This window comes from Rattus norvegicus, chromosome 3 (genome assembly GCF_021556685.1).
Source record: "Rattus norvegicus strain SHRSP/BbbUtx chromosome 3, alternate assembly SHRSP_T2T, whole genome shotgun sequence".
Lineage (NCBI taxonomy): Eukaryota > Metazoa > Chordata > Mammalia > Rodentia > Muridae > Rattus > Rattus norvegicus.
In genome coordinates, this window is record NC_141536.1 from 57377617 (window position 1) to 57399513 (window position 21897).

General features: G+C 40.7%; 1 protein-coding gene across 2 annotated transcripts in view; it reads right to left on the reverse strand.

The window, feature by feature from the left end:
- Window positions 1-250: 250 nt before the first annotated feature.
- Window positions 251-21897, reverse strand: part of Cirsr (corepressor of RBPJ and splicing regulator) — a 29834-nt gene continuing 8187 nt past the window's right edge. The window contains 4 exon segments of one of the 2 annotated variants that reach the window (NM_001007799.2): window positions 251-1421; window positions 2755-2840; window positions 3997-4103; window positions 20607-20724. In NM_001007799.2, coding sequence (NP_001007800.1) covers window positions 746-1421; window positions 2755-2840; window positions 3997-4103; window positions 20607-20724 — 987 coding nt within the window. In that variant the 3' untranslated portion in view covers window positions 251-745. 2 annotated transcript variants of the gene reach the window in all.

Consider the following 21897-nt stretch of genomic DNA (forward strand, 5'->3'; position numbering starts at 1 on the left):
ACCAAGTGCAGGAGAGTGCAGACTTAGTGTCAGAGCGACTGACTCCAGGGTGTGGAAACATGTGAGTGCTCTTTGTTAGAAAAGGGGGCCAGACACCACGATTTTCAGAAGGAAGACAATTCTACTCATGCCTTCATTTTATCCTAGTGAGACCCATGTAAGAATTGATTTTTAGAACTGTCAAGTGTAAAGTGATTTTATATGCCAACATAGACAAATAGCTGGACATCCAATTATAAATATCATACTCTTTTAAAGTCTTAAGGAAACGCTGATTGGTATCCAGTGTTTTATTCACCCTAGTCAATTTCAACAATGATTACATTTTGCTTCAAGCAAATTTGTATCTTATAATAACAAATTTGAATTGATAATCATTCAAGATTCTGCCACTGTTTTAATGGTATTTCAAAACAACAACAAAAGCACAGAATTACTTACATATTTTAAATCTGGTACAAGGCAAAAGAAACAACTAGCAATAAGAAAGACAACAATAACAACAACAACAAACCGAAAACCACAGCACTAATATTCCCTAAATAACCCCGCAAGGATGTGAAAGTTTAAGACTGCGGCACACAGGTTCTTTAATATTTGACAGGACACTTTTCAGAGATGGAAATGAACTGACTTTTTATTAGATAACAATGTGTACATCAGCCCTTGCTAAAGATGTTCTTGATGCCCAGGTGGTTCCTCCCGAGCTCTGTTGAACCTGCTGCTCTCTGTATCTCTTGGGTGCTCAGCGCGCACGCTCTCTTCTATGCTCGCTGTCACCATGGCTTCGGGTGCCCTTTCTCCCCTTCTGCTCCTCACTAGGGCTCTGGTGGGGCCGGCTCCTCGCCTCCCTTTCCCTGTGCTTCTGACCGCAAGGACTCCTGCTCCGGCTTCGCCTGCTGCCCTCAGCCCGGCTACGGCTTCGGCTTCCCCCGTTTCTGTCAGACCCTTTCCTCTCTGGACTGTGCTGGTGGCTTCTGGACTTCCGGTCAGAACCAGAATGGACCCATGTGCTATTTTCTCCAGAACTCTCTTGTTTTAGAAGCCTTAATTTTTCCTGGGCTTTCCCCCTGTCACTATGGCTGCTAGAAAGTTCTTCATAAAGCATGTTCTTAGACTTGTACTCTTTACAGTCACCGGATTTATTTCCAGAACACTTGGTTTTCTTCCTTTTCTTCCTCTTCTCTTTCTCTTTCTTTTCTTTGTTGTCACTCTCACTGCTGCTATCTGTCTCCGAGGAGGAGGTGGAGGATGAGGAAGAGGAAGAGGAAGAGGAGGAGGAAGAAGAGGAGGAGGAGGAAGAAGATGAGGAAGAGGAGGATTTTTTATGTTTTTTGTGTTTATTTTTGCTCTTCTGTAACTTCTTCTTTTTCTTATCACTTTTCTTTTTCTTTTTTTTCTTTTCAAGTCTATCCAATTTCCTGTAGTTGGAAAAAAATAGTCCTCTCATCAACAAAAGAGAAACTGTCAACAGACTATGTCTTCTTAGATGCTACTAAAAATGGTGTCCACATCTAAACGCATTATTTACTTTATTTACTGATAAACCATTTTCTTCCTTTTAAATTATTTAAGCGTGTAGACATTGAGTAGAATTTAAATTAAGCCAACTTCCTAACTACACTTCAATGGGAATCACTTATCCTTTTGATAAAACATTCATATTGAGTCAGAGCATGAAATTATTTAGCATTCTAAATAATGGTTCTCTGATTTAAAGAAAACCTGGGAAAGATGTGTAGCATTAATTGGACCAATGCACAGCTAATCTTGTGTACATGCTTTAAGTGCAGGAATACTATTGCCCAGCAGTGGTGGCACACACATTTAGTATCAGTACTTGGGAAGCAGAGGCAGGGTGAGCTCTGTGAGTTCAAGGCCAGCCTGGTCTACAGTGTGAGTACCAGGATAACCAGGAATGGAGAGAAATCCTGTCTTGAAAAATCAAAAGCAAACCAAACCAAATTGAGGATTATCAAAACTGAGGATTATCTCTAAATTCTGAATTAGGATACAGTCTGATATTTTATTGTATAGAATAATTAACTACCTACTAGTTGTCATCAACTATCTAGTTTTAGAAACAGAGCCACTCCACTGCTGTATGAGTGTCCAGGCGAGAAGATAAACTGTTTAATGTGAGCTCGGTACTGAGACAGACTGCACTGGGCTCTGCACGCTATTTCCCATGTACTGAAACGTGATGAGCGCCCTCTATTGGACTCAGGACATAATTCTGGAATTCTTTAGCCCAGGGAGAGCATGTTTAACAAACATTATTGTAAATTTAAACATTCTTTCAGTATTCCTCATAAAACTTCACAAAATTTAAAAATGAAAAAAACATTTTCCAAAAACAGGTGGTGTGCAAAGATATATACAGATTAATTAAGAATTAATTAATTAATTAAGGAAAAGCTACAAATAAATCTACTTTCAAATTAAATGCTCTGAAGGGTACAATAGCTTAGTATAATATGAGGACACAAACACTAATTTTTTTTTTTCCAGAGCTGGGGACCGAACCCAGGGCCTTGTGCTTGCTACACAAGCGCTCTACCACTGAGCTAAATCCCCAACCCCAAACACTAATATTTTATTATTGAAAAGACAAAATTTGTATTACCACAGCTGAGGAATCAATCAATACATGTAATGCACAGTTCAGGCATCACCACGAGCTTCTGCATAAGGGCTGAATGCAGAGCCCAGGGGACACCAGAGACAAATCTATTCCATAGATTCCTTAGTTACCTGAGAAGCTTCTGCTTCTGTTTGGTGGTGAGCGACTTTAAGAACTCAACTTCAGGGTCTTCTTCACCGTCACTTGCGACATAGTCCTAAGTTAACAAAGACATTTGCTAGATTTTAGACATGTTAGTTATTAGATAGGGAAGAAAACACTTGTACCTGGGAGTTTTGTGTTAGAGACATACTAGAGATGGTGTGGTACTTGGACTGGAAAGTGTGGGGATTAGAATATTTAAACAGTTATGTTCTGCCTGCAAAGGTGGGTTGCAAGGTTTGTAACTGCTTCACAATTCTTGAACTACCAGGAAGTAAAAGATAAAGCAGACAGAAGCTTTACTGAGACTTCTGTTCTCTCTTCAACACTCGAAACACTGTCTAAATACGGCATCTTTAGTTTAATGAAATAAAAAACTAAGAGCATCTAGAAGCATCTATAGCTCCCTAATGATACTTGCTTAACGTGCACACAGCACTGGGTGCAAACCCCAGCAGTATAGACACAAGAAGCTAAAGACCACGAAACTTAGATCAAAATATCAGTAACTTTAAACTTTATAGTTACAGTTATTTATTATCAAATATGAAAGAAAACTGCCTTTAGTACTCAAACCAGGGCCAGTGAGATGGTTCAGTGCATAAAGGCACTTGCCAGCAAGCCAGGTGACCACATAGTAGAGAACTGACTCCTCCAAGTTTTCCTCTTAATTGCATGCATGAGAGCACATGCGCACACACACACACACACACACACACACACACAGACACACACAGACACACACACACACAGCATGCTGATACAGGTACACACATTCACAGGCTCTTACATGCACAAAATGTGGTAAATTTAAAAACTCTTAACTTTCTGAATTTGTGAACAGCTTAATAAACAACAATTTTCTATAATGCTTAGAGCTGTTCATAGAGTTTTTCTATTGGCTCCATTTAATGCTATTTTAAGGGTGTGTTAGCAGGCAGGAACAACAATCCTATCACCAGTTCAGCTAGACATTTTATCCACAAAAACCCAAAGGAGCCATTTCATTTATTAAAATATAGGTTTATAAACAGTTTCTCATTTAGGTTAAAGTAATAAAGAAGCAAAATCAAAACACATTTAAAGCATTCTCTTTGCTCTATCTCACTTTCCTATGGATGCATGCATATTGGAAAACATTAAGTAGCAATCACAAGCAATCACATTTAGATTTCCAGACATTTTCAGCTTACTGATAAAAAGATCATTACCTGCGATGGATCATTTGCGGTCAAGTTTCTCCCCAGTACATTTCGTTTCAGTGCAAACCCACTGTTTCTCATCTCCGCTATTAGCTCCGAGGGGTGCATCGACGGCCCTGTTCACAAAAATCACAGTGTGAATGTATCATTTATATCTCTCTACCTTTTTTGGACTCCACAGTAGGAATGCAGTTGAAGCTTTGTTAAGTAAAATCACAGCTAAATCAACTCAATAATCTTCTGCTGAGCAAATAATCAGATATGATTTTCTAAAACAGCAGTCTGGAGACTCAGAATAGAAAATAATTGCATTTTTCCTTATGTGCATGGAGATGCTTGGCTTATGTAACTCTGTCATATTGAAATGTCCACTTAGAAGTTCTTAGTATAAAACTGACACAAAATAATGACAAACAATTAAACTTTTATTGGTTATTCTTAGTAAGAATTTTTAAAAAATCAAATATCGATACTGATAATACAAACACATGGTAGTATACTAACACACACACACACACACACACACACACACACACAAGTACTTAGTTATTAACTACATTTATATATGTACCTGAAATTTGAAACTTGGTAACTAGGGTTGGTGACAAACCATTTCAGGCCAGCTCTCGCTGGGTGCACTTTCCATGGTCTGCAGGCTGCAGTTTTCACTTGTGCAATACTATCCCAAGCGGAAATCTGAGCTGCTTTTTGGCCTCATAATATGTACTAATGAAATATTTAAAAAATGTAAAGGTCAGCTCCCTTTTCAAAGACTTGGGACTTGGGGTAAGAAAGACGGTTTCTTCTCTACCTATATTCTTACTTCCTTTTGCTTCCCAGGCAGGTCACAAACTAGGTGACAACACATAGCCTCAGATGACACATCTGTGATATAACTATGGCGAGGTGGGAGAAAGCTGCTGCCTGCAAACATTTCACAGGAGACGGGGACAGACAAAACACTCGGGAACAGATTGAGAGTTGGTTGATAAATAGTTTGGTCGTTCTCTGAGTTTGGTCTTCTGCCACTTATGTCAGCTCAGCTCCATGAAACTTGGAACTAGCACGGTTCAAGTCTCTGCACTTGTCAACAGGCGTTCTGAGGAGAAAAGTTGCAGACCAAGTCCTTCCTGTCAGGCCTCCTGCTCCACCACCATCACCAAGCACGAACTGTCCACCTGCTGCTCTACTCTAAGGATGAGTGCAGCACACAATGGTGGGCTGGGAATCGCCCATGACTGGAGTATGGGGTTAAAACTAATTCCTGGGGATTGTTTTACTCCATTTACTTGCTAGCATTAATGAAACTTTAAATCAAATTTGAATTTTAAGTATGAAATGCCTCTGAATGGCATAAAAGGATTCATACATCGAACAGCTTAAATAAGAAACAAAATCCACTTTGGTTGTTTTTCAAATTTCATCTGCAGGAACATAATTATATAAAGCATAAATGGGCCTTACTATTAAGGTGATATTTCAACTTTAATTGACGTCAGACAAACTGAGAAACACACACTGGCTGGGGCTCAGGTCCCTGGAAGCATACACACATACAAAGGCAGATGTGATAAGGATTAGGAGCCCAGCTCTGAGCGTAAGAGGCCACTTTAAATTATCTTCATAAGAGGATGGATAATTTTAATACTTTAGAAGGAACGTCTTTACAGTAATTCTGACTACTTGAGTCTGACTTTCCCTGAGTGGCAGAGATAAGATTATGAACAGACATCCCTGTTCAGCACGCCCTTCCACAGGACACAGTTAAGAACAGTGCTCGGTCCCACACCTGACAAAGTCCTCTATCAACAGCATCCATCTGCTTTCCACTGCCGTGTGACAGTCTTCAAGGTTATAAAAAGTGCCCTTAAGAGGAAGTTCCTTAAGCTACTTGTAGGTGTGTGTGCAGGTGTGCAGTCAGAGGACAGCCTGGGACAGCTGGCTCTTTCTTTCCACCACCTGGTTCTGGGGCTCAAGCTCAGGCCAGCAGCTTTAGTGGCGTTCTCGTGGTGCCGGTCGCCTTTGTACTGGGAATGAGCTGGACTTGCTAACCGACTCTGCCAGTGTGCACAGCCTGCCAGCCCAGAGGCAAGTGCTCTTCCCAGATTTCTGTACTTAAATCTCCGACCGTCAGAAGCTTGAGGTTTAAAGTTCTTGGTTTAGAAGACATGACAAGGCAGGTTTAATTAAGATATATTTAGCAAGACATTTTTATACTTTCCATGTCACTGTGACAGAGGCTATGCAGAATTATGCTGACAAAAGTAACTCTAGCTCTTAAAAAGTCGAAACAGACACAATAAACATGTAAGCATGAGTGTGTGTCTCAGGAACATGTAAGTCTATGTTTGTGTACATAGGGTTCTCTCTCTTGACCACTCTCTGGATCGGACCTCAACACTCCAGCTCTGATGCTGTGAAATATCAGCCCTGGCAAAACAGACACACTGATAAGATAGACTGTACAACAAGCACGTTCAAATATGAGCAATGGCCCCGGTATCTGCACTCACTTCTTTCCTACCCCAGGTTAACTGAGCCCATAGCACCACCACTTCCATGAAACAAAATCTGGAGAGGGGAGCAAGGGCATTGAGACAGGACCTTATGTACCCCAGGCTGGCCTTAACCTGCTGTGTAACTGAGAATGACCTGGTACTCCTGTCCCCAGGCTCCTACCTCCCAAGTTCTGGGATCCCAGGCACCTGGATGTCTTTTTGTCCTTTCCTAAGGTGAGACTGCGGGCCTATAGGGAATCACTGTTCTTCCCTTTACACCACACAAGGGCATATGGGGACACTAGTTACAGTAAACCACTCAAAGAGAGAGCCAGCTAGTGGGAATTATCAGAAACTATCTCATACCTACATCCAATTTCTTAGTATACCATAACAATTTTGCTTTGAAAAAGCTTATAGAGGGCCGGAGACATGGCTCAGCTGATCTTGCAGAGAATGAGGGTCCCTGAATACACACAGAGACTTATAACAGGCTTTAACAACAAAGCCAAGGGATCTGATACCCTCTCCTGGCCTCCATGGGAACCAGGCAAGAGCATGATACATCTGTCGATATGCAGGTACTCACATACACACACTGACAAAATATCTAGAAAGTTTATCAAAAGTATCTTTTAAAAAAGACTAAAATGGAAGCCAGGTGTGATGGTGCACACCTTTGATCCCAGCAACTTGGGAGGCAGAAGCAGGTGGATCTTTGAGTTCAAGGTCAGCCTGGTCTACAGAATGAGTTCCAAGGACAGCTAGAGATACAGAGAAGCATTATCTTAAAAAAAAAAAAAAAAAAAAAACCTAACAAAAAATTAAAAAAAGGGAGGGGGGAACAATCAAAACAGAGATGGCAGTTGAACAAAAACAAGGTATAATGGCACATATTACTAAAATGTCACTCACACTGAAACTCAGTACTCTGTATGCTAACTTAAACAATACCAATAAAAAAGCAGGAGTACAGCAGGAACACGTAGCCTAAGTCCCAGTGAACAAGGCTATTAATAGCATGTGTGGGTGATGTTTATTTATAAAGATGGGGATGTTCTATGTATGATTTTTCTAAGGTTATACAAGAACCGACTGTACTGCACCCTCAGGATCTTCCTGACACTGCCAGTTCTTCTTAGAGGTGGCTGGAGACAACAGGGCTCCTAGCTGCCCTTACCCCAGGGTTCATGCTGGAGACAGCTAACAGTCTCTAAGGAAAGTTAACACTCACATGGCTGAAAACCTCAAAGGCAGGGGAATGTGAAACTATCCTAATTGTACGCTGGTCAAAATTACTGTCTGTTAAAAACAAGCTCGCCTTTCAGAATGGAAATAAAGATCTAGACACATTTGACTCTATCTTTATTAGTTTCCACTTTAACTTCCGTGGAAAGCGCTGATACTACAATGGAGCTAATGTAGAGGCTGAGGGGAGTGCCGGCCTCCTCTGTGCTGTGAGACCATGAAACATCACAACTTTATGTCCATTTTAAGTTAATTACAGAGATACAAATGTTCTGGTTACCTGTGAGCCTCAAGAACAATACCTTGAGGGCTAGCGATGCATCTCAATTGGTACAGTCTTGCTTGGCACACACGAAGACTGTGGCCTGATCCCTCACAACCCATAAACTGGACATGGTGGTCTATGCCTGTAACACATCATCTGGGATACTGAAGTGACAGATCAATTCAAGGTCATCCATGGCTATACAATGGCTACACAGGAGCTAGCTTGGGCTCTATGTCTCAAAAAACCAGAGGCGGAGGGGAGGAGAATATAATGAAGTTCAAGAACAAGTAAAGTAGAAGTCAGTGCAATGGGAAGAAGCCAAGTATTTTCAGGGGTGGAAGCCATGGTCTCTGCTTGTTGAGGATGTAGTCAGCAGATGCACACACCTGCCAAGGTCAAGCCCAACATTCAAGAGTAGTGCGTCTTAACTTTAGACAGTTGTCAGAGGCTGGGGGTGAGTGCTTTAATGCTAGCACTTGAGAGGGGGAGGCAAGCAGAGCTCTGTGAGCTAGAGGACACCTTGGTCTACATAGCAAGTTCCAGGTCAGCCAGGACTATGCAGTGAGAGCCTGCTTAGAAAACATCTTAAACAGTACATTTAGTCAACAGTGGGTACAGAGTGGTGGTCTACCGTACCTATACATTGAATATGTTTTATAAGGGGGTGCTGCATGGAGAATTTGAACTGCAGACAATGTAGAAAATGACTTTTAAGATGTCTTACAAAGACTTTAGGAGAGGCTTGTTTTTATCTTCAAGCCTGTAATAATTTTGAGAAAATTAGTTCATAGGAAAAGTACAACTTCCTATTATAAAATTTATTTAGAAGAGATAGATAACCTTTGATGTCTTGAATGGTTAGTGAAACTTCTCCTTTTGGTTTCTTTTTTCTTTTTTCTTCTTTTTTTTAGGAGCTGAGGACCAAACCCAGGGCCTAGCAAGGGCTCTACCACTGAGCTAAATCCCCAACCCCTGAAACTTTTCCATTTACGCGCTTGCTAATGAATTAAACTTTTATCTGCTAAACATGTATACTGAATAAGGCAATAGGGATAGGAAAATGTTAGGATTTAGTTCCTATTTCAGAAAAAAAAATATTTCCAAGGATAAAACTAAAAACTCAGAATCACTCAGGGCATTCTTAGTGGAACATGGGGAAGTTTCACAGTCTTTACAAAGTTTGATTTGGGTAGAAGAATTACTATTTTCAAGATAAACTAAATTTCATTCTTTTACCCGGATAACCACAAACTAATTTCCTTTTCTTGATAGTAGTAGATGGAATGCATTTAAAAGGGTTATAGAAATGAGACTTCTGGGAGACAGCTCAGTCAGTAAAGTGCTTTCAGGCAAGCATGAGGACACGAGTTCAGATCTGCACTACTCGGGAAAAAGCTGAGGTGTGGTGCTACATGTCTGTAATCCCAGCAGCCCCAGGAGGGAGACAAAAGGACCTGTAGGGCTCAGCCATGCGGTACATAAACATATAGAGACTTAGGACTGTGATCCGAGATTCATTCATATACCCTCTAAGATTATGAGAGCTGTGTCCTCCATTAGTATCAGACATGCCTTTAACAAAAAGCAGAGACATTTATTGACAGAATAAGACTGTAATTAATTACTGGCATCAGTAGACTTTCAAAGAATCACTTTAAAAAATAATTGAGGGGCTGGAGGGCTGGCTCGGAGGTAGAGGACCCAGGTTTGGTTTCCAGCACATGGTGGCTTTCAATAACCACCTCTAACTCCAATACCAGGGGATCCAACACCATCACCTGACCTCTCTTGGTACCAGGCACACATAAGGTGCACAGGTATACAGGCAGGTAAAACACTCATAAAATAAAGTAAATAAATCTAAATAAAGAGAAACTATAAAATGGGGGAAAAAAAAACCACGCAAAGGGAGATGAAAGTAGAGGGCTGGGTGTGGCTACGGCAGAGAGCGGGCTGAGCACACACAAGGTCTTGGGCCGAACCTTCAGTATGGGAAGGGGAGGGAGAGGGAAGGAGGAGATGGGAAAGAGACTGATTTAAAGTGTTACAAGAAAAAGCTACCAACAAAGAATTAAATATCCAGTGAAATATTTCACTGAGAAATGAAAACCTCAGATCAAGTAAATGAATGAAGAATTTGTTTGGGGCTAGACTCATGTTATAGGATATAATAAAATATTTTTTCAGAGAGGAAGGGACATATCACGCTGACAGTAACCAAGAAAAGCTAGAGTATCAACACTAATTTGGCACTTCCAGAGTTCAAAGCAAGTGCCTTAGTTAAGGTTACTAGAGACTTTGATCATGGCAATTCTTATAAAGAAAGCATTCAATTTGGGCTTGCTTACAGTTTGAGGTTTAGTCCATTATTATTATGGATAATGGTGATGCATGGTGGCATGCAAGCAGGCATGGAAATGGAGAAGTAGCTCAAGAGTTCTATATTCAGGGGCTGGAGAGATGGCTCAGGGGTTAAGAGCACTGACTGCTCCTCCAGAGGTCCTGAGTTCAATTCTCAGTAACCACATGGTGGCTCACAACCATCTGTAATGAGAGCTGAGGCCCTCTTCTGGTGTCTCTGTAGATAGTGACAGTATACTTATATATAATAAATAAATCGTAGAGTGAGTGAGTGAGAGAGAGAGAGAGAGAGAGAGAGAGAGAGAGAGAGAGAGATCTACATCTAGATCCACAGGCAGTACAATGAGAAAGACACTGGGCTTTTGAAACCTCAAGACTCACTTCCAGTGCTATACCTCCTCTAACAAGACCACACCTCCTAATCCTTCTCAAATAGTGCCACCCACTGATAATGAAGCATTCAAGTACATGGCCTGTGGGAGCCATTCTTATTCAAACTACCACACCAAGGACAATTATTTTCTCCAAAAGATCCAATAATCTGAAGTATGTACATACCTAATGACAGAGCATCAAAAATGTGAGGGAAAACTAATAGATGTGGATTTTTTATTTTTTATTTTATATTTTAGAAATAGGCAAAGCCACAGTTACTTTTAGAGGCCTTGACATTCTTCTACCAGTTGATGGATCCAGCAGGCAGAAGACCAGGAAGTAACAGTGAACTGATCCATGCAGCAGATCTAGCTGACACAAAGTTTTATCCAGTAAAAGAGAGGTATGTGCTTTTCTCACACCAATGTATGGTGTGCACCAAACAGTAAACATTCTGGTCACACAGCTAAACAAATGAAGGGGGACAGAAACTATACAAGGCCTACTCTCAGATTACAGAATTTAAACTATGAATCTGTAACAGAACAGCAGAACAATATTTGGAGGTAAAGAAACACACTTCCAAACAACACACAGCGAGGAGGTGTCAGGAGAGAGTAAAAATGTATTTTGAATCGAGGAAAATAAAGACGTAATAGCTGTCTACTAAAAGAACTTGGCTGGCTTTTGTCTCCAGTCTGAGAAAGTTGACGTTTGTCAACTACACAAAAAACATATACCTGGGCTGGTGAGACGGATTCAGCGTCTATGCAAGCTTGACACTCTGAGTGTGACTAGTGGGACCCACATAACGTGAAAGGAGAGATACAACTCCACAAATACAGCTTAAGAAAATAAACCAACCAACCACAGCTGACAGGACAGCTTATGTTCATAAGGTGAGCTAAGATAGCTCAGGTTACGGAGTGGCTAAGGATGGCGGCTGGACGTGCTGGAAAGACAAACCATGTGATCAGAGGTTGGGCTTTGAGCCTGGTGTTCGCAGAGCTCTGGGAAGGAAGGGGAGGGGGGTCTAATTATGGTACATGATCTAATCTAAAACACTGAACTCCCAGCAGTTTAGGTGAGCATCCCTGGTCAATCACATGTGTAGCACATTGCTCTTTATCAGTACACAGGAGGTGACAGCCCTTCTGCAGGAAACACAGCAGACGTTTTGTGCTTGTTACCCAGCCTTGTTCTACATGGCTTTTCGGTTGCTGTCTCGCTTTCAGGGGATCTTTCTGCTATGACCTACAGTCCTCTAAGAAGAGTGTGTTCCTGAGTTCTACGAGTGGGTAATCCTGGGCTGCCTCAGAGGGAATCCTTACTGGCAGTGGTTTTGATGAGTAGTCTGGGGATTCCCATCCCTGAAGCACCCGCTGATCAAGGCAGTCTTTTTGAGATGTTCTAACCTAACTTGGGTAGTTAGTTTCAGAAATCACTACATAGAGAAAAAACCCAAAACACCAAAAGACCTAACCACACAATAAACTTTATCAAAAATCACAGGATACAGTAAAACACATGCTTAGAGAGATAATTATACTATTGGATGTACACTTTAGAAGCATAAGAAAGATTTAACCCTAATTCCATGAGGCAGTGAGATGGCTCAGAGGGTAAAGGTCCTTGCAGCCTAATGACCCAAGTTCACCCCAGGATACACATGCTTCCCCCAACTTGCCCCACAAGCTGGCCTTTAACCTGTGCACATGTGCACACTCACACACATGAAGTGAACTGATGGAGAACACGCTCCATCAATCCTGGGGCTAGAGGGTAGCTCAGTGACCATGCACTTAGCTACTGCATGTAAGGCCATGGTTAGACCTGCAGCATCTCAAAAACACCTAGTCCACAACCTAATTAACAACAAATTAAACTCAGTAAGAAATAAAACTGAAAACAGTAAAACAGGAGATAAAAGTTCACCACACTGAAATCTACTTTCTGGATTTCTACCTCTAAAGCTTTTTTTGCCAGGCTAGGCAAAAACAGAGAGATTTGATGACTAAAATAGGAAAAGAATGAAAGAACATCATACACATCCTAGGTGTATTAGAAAAGCAATACAGGAACATGATAAAGAATTCTGTGTCATGGAGTTTTAAAATGAACCAAATGCCTTAGAAGACAAAAATATGAGCTGGAGAGATGGCTCAGTGGTTAGGAACACTGGCTGCTCTTCCAGAGGTCCTGAGTTCAATTCCCGGCAACCACATGGTGGCTCACAACCATCTGTAATGGGATCTGATGCCCTCTTCTGGTGTGTCTGAAGACAGCTACAGTGTACTCACATACATAAAATAAATAAAATCTTAAAAAGAAAAAGACAAAAAAAATCTAAAAATACTAATACAATTAAAGAATTTTGACAAATAATAATAATGACCTTTGAAGATAAACAGCTTCAGACCCAGATCTACATATTAGTTAAATCTATCAAATATCTAAAGGAGAAAGAATAATAGAATAAAAAAATCGGGGCTGGGGATTTAGCTCAGTGGTAGAGCGCTTACCTAGGAAGCGCAAGGCCCTGGGTTTGGTCCCCAGCTCCGAAAAAAAGAACCAAAAAAAAAAAAAAAAAAATCAAATCAAACAAACAAAAAACCGGCAGGCCAGTACTTCTCATGAACACAAATATATAAATTCTTTTTTTAAAAAGATTGATTTATTTATTTTTTCATTTATTTATATATGAGTACACTGTCACTATCTTCAGACACACCAGAAGAGGGCATCAGACTTCATTACAGATGGTTGTGAGCCACCATGTGGTTGCTGGGCTTTGAACTCAGGACCTCTGTGTTCTTAACCACTGAGCCATCTCTCCAGCCCAATATATAAATTCTTAATGATGTATTAGCAAGAGGTTCCAACAACTCACGCCATAACCAAGTGGTGTTTAGTCCAGACACTCAGGTTTATTCAACATATGAAAATCAATTCCTGTGGCTGTGTGCGGTGCATGCGCTGTGGCTGGGTGCGGTGCATGCATTGCAGCCCCAGCACTTGGGAGTCGAAGCAAGAGAATCTAAAGTTTGGGGTTGGTCAGAACTGTTCAGTGAGTTGTGAATCCAATCTGCTAAAAAGCCAAATGTATAAAATCAATTAATGTAACTCACCAATCATATTATCAGGCTAAAATGGAAGATACACGATCACATCATAGACTCATAGGAATAACGAGGTTGGACATTTCTACATGGTGCATCTTACTGGTCCATAATACTCAGGGCCAGTGGCATTGCCAGCGCTTTAGGACTGGGTCAATCACTTCAGAATTGTTAAAGGGCTAAAAGGTGGGTGTGATGGGTGGCTAAGAAGCAGGCTGAAGCAGGTTGGCATTAGCCCCTTAAAGTGCTTCAGCCCTTCTACACAGTGACTGCTTAGGGCTAACACCTGCATCCTATAGACAGAAGCCTGCAAGTCAAGCAAGCAAGGATATGCGAAATCTTACCTAGGAAAAGGAAGAACTTAAGAAATAGAATTTCATTTGTTTATTTCATGAATACAGTTAATTCCACACAAATATGTTTCTTGGTGGGCTAGAAGGTTTATTGTATGATCATTCATATTGCTGTGTGTTTAAGCATAACAGTAAACTCTAATCCATCAAAGAGTGTATTATCCCAAAACAGGGAAGTCTACATAAAGGAGACCTGTACAGAGAAGCTCTTATAAGCATTACCTGTCAATAAAAAGCTGAGGCAGGAAATAGGAGGTGGGACACTGGCAGGAAGAGAGAGGATTCTGGGAAACCATGAGAGAATAAAAGGAGACTCAGAGAGAAAAGAGGTGGACCACAGATATGGACATAAACCAGCAGGGAGATGCTGAAAGAAGCAGGCCGGGACTAAAGAGAGGTAGTAACCACCATGGTCAGGGGATGAGCTAAAGCTCACAGCCTAGGCCTTTATTAATAAATAATCAGTCGCAGAGTTGTCATTCAGGAGCAGGACTGGGAAGGAAAGACAAAACTTAAAAATTATTTCAACAGAGACCAGAGGCTGCCTTCCCTGGGAACTAAATGTTAAGTTTCTTTTTGGCATACTGAAAATGTCCAAAAATTGACTGCTGTGGATATAAAACTCTGCAAATGTATTAAAAGCCATAGAACTGAATTGTTCAATTGAAATTATAGCTCAATAAAGATGACGAAAAGGACTGGAGAGATAGCTTAGTGGTTAAGAGTATTGACTGTTCTTCCAGAGTCCTGAGTTCAATTCCCAGTAACCACATGGTGGCTCACAACCATCTGTAATGAGATCTGATGCCCTCTTCTGGTGTCTGAAGACAGCTACAGTGTACTCATATACATAAAATAAATAAATAAATCTAAAAAAAAAAGAATTGTTAAACATGATGAAAAACCACTCTACTTTTTCAAAAGAAGTTTAATTGTAATACACGTTAAGAGTTAAGAGTCAACAGTAAGAATTAAAGGTGTCAAGGCTGGGGATATAGCTTCCATGGTAGAGTGAACATGCTCTCACCTGTTATCTTGGGAGGTGGAGGCAGAAGGATCAGAGTTCATGGTAACCATTGGCTACATAACAGGTAAAGCTGGGCTCGGGTCACATGACACATTGTTAGAAAGAAAGAAAAAGATATACTCACTATAGAGTAGGCATGTGGGCTAGCCATTGAGAGTCCCACTGTACGAAGGATGCTTTAGAAGACATCATTCACTGCTGAAGCTTACAAGTTTTGGAGGTAATTTGGATGTGTCTGGAGTGGATGGAAACTTACAAACTTAAGATGATCTTATCAGCAGAAAAGATATTCTAAACCAGCTTAGCCCAAAGAAGCATTTTGATTGCCTAATTTAACTCTGTAAAGGAGAAGTAAATCTTATAGCTGGTCTCTGTAAACCTCACAGCTGGAATAGTCTAACAGCACCTTGCAGTTTCCAGTGATCAAAGTAAGTTACTTTATATACTATACTAAGAATTTCATAATAGAAATAATGTAACACCAGGGGGTGCGGTTATCATGAAATAATTACACTCCTGGGAGATTACAGGCACAAGGCTGTACCCCAGGGGTGTGATTATCCCATGATAACCACATCCACTGAAATTGCCTTATTGCAAAAATAATCTCTATTCACTGGCAGGACATTATTCAATAGGTGATTTTTTTTTTAAATGAAAAGACGTTTTTAGCTTGAATCAGCAAGTGGATTAGGAAATTGGTCAGTTTATTTTTTTACTGCATTCAAATTCAGAACACACAGCCATTGTTAGTCTTCCTATTTGATATAGCAGTGTTTTGATTTTGTTTTTGAGGAGATTTTAAGAGTTCCTGTTAGCTTTCATTAAGTGCCAGCATTAAACTCAGGTCAGACTTTGAAGGCATTGTTGTTAATGGAGCAATGTGATTTAAAATACCCACTCCCCTATGTACAATTTTTAATTCTTCTAAAACAATATTCATTAAAAAATTGAAATGTGATTTATTTTCACTGTTGGAGATAGAGAAAAGAAAAACTATGGGGCAAAGTGTCTCAGGCAATTCTACCAGTCCAATAACAGCAATGTTAACATTTTTCATCTATTTTCTTCCAACACTTTTTCTAAATTACACATTTCACTCCAAGCCTACCTGAAGAGGAAACACGTTTGACTACTGCTTAATTAAGTAATTCATTACAAGTGCTGCAGTGCTAGGGCACAAATCTAGAGCCTCAGACATTGTAGGAAAGGCCTCTACTACTGGGCTCTGGTCTTAATGTATTATAACCTGCCTTTTTATCTGACCAAATGTTGTACACGATATCCATAGCATTAAGAAATCTTTGTATCTTGAACTAGATAATAAAGGCCTCTTTGTGAGCCTCGGGAAAAAAAAAAAAGAAATCTTTGTATCATCATTTATTTATCTGGACAGGGTCTCACTGTTCATCCCTGGCTGGCCTTGAACTTACAGAGATCTGATGACCTTTCCCTAAGTATGGAGATCAAAAGTGTGCTCCAGCAAGCCAGTTTCTTCTTAACATTTTAATTGCTGCGCCGTTAAGTAAGCCGTGGTAATAATGCTCACACTTATTCACTTAACTCCTTGTTATTACATATTTAGGGATTTTTGCTCTCCACTATACAAAATCTTTAATGACATATTCATGATTATTTCCTTAGGATAAAAATTGATGACTTTTATGAATTCTGCAATTTAAGCAAACAGAAAAAGTTGTTGAATTGTTCTTACATGTGGTTTAGGCAGATGGTTCTCAACCTTGACAATACAACAGGTATAGGTCAGGTCTTTCTTTCAGGGTCTCACTATGCAGCTCCATCTTTCTGCCTCAGCTTCCTAGGAGCTGGCATTAGCCTAGTCGCGGCCAACTCCATGGGAACTGCGTTAGTTCACGTAATTGGAGCACAGATGTCCACGCTCTGCTCTATTTTGATCTTCATTTAGTCAGAGTTCAGTGCCTTCAGACAGTCTTCGTGTACGTGATACCCGGAATCAAAGTCCCCATGTATTTATTTGTATTTATTCTTGTACTTACATCTTGTACTTACTTACATGCAAACGGCAATTTCCCTAACATCTTATTTCTGTAAAGACTGAGGCAAGAATTAATTCAGTCTGTAGCTTTTTCTCACTATGAACACAGCCTTTATAACACCCTAGTAACTGAGCTCTCTTCAGCTATTCCTATAATTTTGTTTAATATGGGAATATAAAGGAAAACATTAGTGTTCTGAAGACCGTCATATGACATTCAAAGCCGAGGCCTAAATTTTAAGCTTCTTTTCCAATTTTAATTAATCACATATTTAATATAAAATAAAACTCGCCTGTAATCTTAGCAAATTAGCATATTGACTGTTTCCACGTATCCTTCCAGTCCTAACAGCCATGCATTTGGTTCTATACTAGAATCACGGTCTAGGTTCAGTCAGTGTGCCTTAGCTCACTCTACACGCTGACGGTTAAGCTTGCCTACTTCCCTAGTATTAGATTACATGGCAAGTGAAAATGAGAAACACTGAAAATACAACCCCCTTTAAATAACTGTTTCAATATATCTTTATTTTCCTCCAGACTAACTCCCCTTCCCATAGAAGGCGCAGACACCCTATGCTGAGACGTCAATTCTCCCCACAGCAGCTTTCCCACATGCAGACCACAAGCATCACTAGGCTTGTAGGGAGGACTTCCCTCTGCACACTCTCACTGAGAAACAGTCTGTGATGGCACTTAGAAGCTAAAACTAAAATATTTACGAATTCATCTGTGTGTGCATGTGCACATATGCCTAAGTGTGTTCTCTTTGCGGGCACTGTGTTACACTCAGTGACAGTGAAGGCCAGAAGACAGAACTGGATTCCCACAGATTTCCAGGTGATTGAGAGCCACTGCCTGGGTGCTAGGAACTCAAGCCACAGCCATGACTTTTGTAAGAGCAGCAGGTACGCTGAACGGCCGAGCCACTGATCCAGCTCCAGGAAGTTAGTATATGGACTAAACACTTAAGTGCTTCCTAAGACCAGTGGGTCTCAACCTTACCAACACTTTGATCTTTAGTATAGTTCCTCATGTTGTGGTGAACCCCCAACCATAAATTATTTTCATTGCTACTTCATAAATGTAATGTCCCTACTGTTATAATGTAAATATCTGTGTTTTCCATAGATCTAGGTGACCTAGGAAAGAGTCATTTGACTCCCAAGCTGCACCCAACCCGGTTTAGAACTGCTGCTTTGGGCTATTAGGTTTAGGAAGTACAGGCTGCAGCAGGACCAGCCAATCTACTCTTTGTGAGCGCCATCTACACCTGATTCTAATCATCTATAGTGACCCATGTTTAATTCTTTGTGCTTGCGTTTTCTTTCTGGTCTTTTGTACTTGGTCAAACTTATCCCACCCAACGCAAGGTTGTCCTTGGCTAATAGCCGTTCTCTCCTAGGAAAATTCAGACAATCAGGTCTGTGTTCCTGGCTAGACTGAAAAGTTGGCACTATTGTCTGTGTTCTCATGTGACATGTTAAAAGTTTTAACAAGAATGTATGGGTGTAACATGCGTCTTCTGTAAGTTAAAACACAAAATTTACTGACTTATGTGTACAATGCTAAATACATAGTTCAAAATCATTTGAAAAAGCAAACAAACTATAGTCTTAAAAGAATTAATTTTCAAAAGCAGGCATGATAGTTCAACCTGTAATCTTAGCACTGAGGCAGGAGGACTGCTACATGTTTGAGGCCACTCTAGGCTACACTTAAATATGTCAAAACTAGCACTGTTTGCTCTTTCAGAGGTCCTGAGTTCAATTCCCAGCAACCACATGGTAGCTCACAACCATCTGTAATGGGATCTGATGCCCTCTTCTGGTTTGCAGGCATGCAGGCAGAACACTGCATATAAAATAAGTAAATAAATACATAAATAAACAAATCCGTCTTTTTAAAAAATGTCAGAACTACCTCAATACTGCCCACCACTTCAGTAATTGGTTTTAAAGTAGAATACGTGTTCTACCAGGGAGCTCCATGACCATCCCTGCACACGTGTTACATAAATGCTGACTTTGCTAACACCTTACTGATAACATTTGTGTTACTTCTAATCTTTAACTACAAAGCTTGTGTTTTGCCGACTACGGCATCTCCCTGGCCCTGTTTTTAAAGTTATTTTACCACTACGTCAATACTAGATATATAGTGCTTTTTTTTTTTTCTTTTCTTTTTTTTTTCGGAGCTGGGGATCGAACCCAGGGCCTTGCGCTTGCTAGGCAAGCACTCTACACTGAGCTAAATCCCCAACCCCATGTAACCTGTTTTATGCTACAGAGGTAAGCATGTTATTTCCACTGTGAGCTGGGCTTTGATGAAGAACTAAGAAGGTCCTGAGGAGTTTCAACTGAAGCTTGTAGGTCAGTGCTCAGCTACTGCTGAAGCACGCTGCGTACTGCCAAGCTCCTCCTCGCCATGACGTTCACAGATTCCACCTTCTGAGATGGTAAGTCCCAAGTAGTGCTTCTTCTCTAAGTTCCCTTGGTAATGGAAATTACCCATTCAAAGCAATAGAAAAGTAGCTAAAACGCTAGTCCTCCTACCACAAGAGAGATGTGGAGACAGGAGACTGCCTGGAAGCTTACAGACTAGCAAGCCTGGAGTAGACAGCATCCAACACAAAGGGAACTTGTCGTAAACAGTGAGGAGGACAAGGCTGACAGCAGCAGAGGGTGTCCTCTGCCTTCCTCATGGACACTGGCCTCCACTCTTCCCGGAACTCACACATTTGCATTCATATGCACAAAAGTGTACACACATGCGAACACACACATACACACACACACACACACACACACACACACACACACACACACACACACAGTGAGTTTGGGGCCAGCTTGGTTTTTATGAGACCTTGCTTAAAAAAAAAAAAACAAAACAAAAAAACAGAACAAAACAATAAACAGAGTTCACACAGACACTTGGCTAAAAAAATTAAACTCTTGCAGAGCACTTCAAATTTAACACATGGGGGTTGGGGATTTAGCTCAGTGGTAGAGCGCTTGCCTAGCAAGTGCAAGGCCCTGGGTTCGGTCCCCAGCTCCGAAAAAAAGAAAAAAAAAATTTTTTTAACACAGACAGCGAAGGATTTCCCACTTACTCCTCTTTCAGGGAGGCAGGGAGGAGCGAGTGGCATGCTAGGGCCTGAACCCAGGACCTCATACACATAACACACAAAATCCTCTACTGCTGAGTCACACCACTGGCTCTGGTCATTCTATTTGGGGAATGAAAATTAAACTCAAGAGCAACAAAAGAGTTCAGGTAAATAAAAACGTTATTTTATCTTTCCTTTTTTGACAAAATTCTAAAACAAATAACTTTTGTCTAATACCTACCTGAGCCATCAGTAGGAACTGAACTTGCATTGATCCCGGAAAGACCAAACAAGGGGCACTCTCGATCTGTGTTCACATGGCCCCACTTGTGACATTTAATACACCTTACATTTCGAACCTGAGAAATTATAATAAACATTGTTTTGATTCTCATCTCACTTAGATCCCCCACCCTGCTTTTTTCTTTTTCGCTCTGAAGACAGGTTTTATTATGCAGCCCTAACTGGTCTAGAACTTGCTTTGTGCATCAGGTTGGCCTTGAACTCACAGAGATCCATCCACTTACACTTCTAGATCATTGGGATTAAAACATGTACCACCACATCTGGCTAAATTACTTTTAAAAAAGATCTCCAGGGAAAGCAATTCTATAATTATAGTAGGTAATTCAATGTAAATACTAAAATCTTGTTATAAAATGTCATCTAAAAAAGAAATGGTAAAATATCACAAAGAGTCATGGCATGGTTTAATGTTATGTTCCCTAATCTTAATACCCTCATTTAAATCTTCCTCCTCCCTCGTTACACAGGATAGCCCAGGTTACGCTTTCCATCTTCTTGCCTTGCCTCTACCTTTCACACACTGGAAAAACAAGTCATGCCACCTACCCAGCTACTCTTTCCTTCTCCTTTCTTTTCTGTCCTGCTCCAGCCCCTCATAACACACAAAGTGAGTGTTTTTTCACTGAGCTATTATTTCAAGCCCTGACGTTTCACATTTCTAAGCCAGTGGTGAGCAAATCTACTCTGTAAGTAACAACGCTGTGTTAAGCTGTGTCTGTTTGCAGCCACTCCGCTCTGCTGCTGTGACAGACGCAGCAGGGAAGCTGCTACAGACATCGCACATGACTGAGCAAGGTTTCTCACGGGATCAGCCTGGAGTGACAGGTGACTGTTTCTGAATCAGTAATCCTTTTCTTAAAGAAAATTATTGGTTATTTTATTTACTTACATTTCAAATGTTATCCCCAGTAATGTTTATATTGACATCTTTTCTCGACCTTGAGTCAGTTCTCTATGACTTGAAAGCCGGAGTGACCGCATCATTACCCCTTCACTAGCTTGATCCTCGTCTTCCATGTGCCTAGCACGGTCATGTTTTCTCCTCAGTCCGATCATTTGACATAATATAAACCACAAAGTCCTTTTTGAGCTTAAACACTATGATGCTAATCTTGGCTGGCAACCTCCCTACATATGGAATCAACTCAAACTGTTCTACACTCCAGTGAGGGATATTCTTGATCGGATTATTAAACCTGGGCCACACAGGAAGAATTCAGAGACGG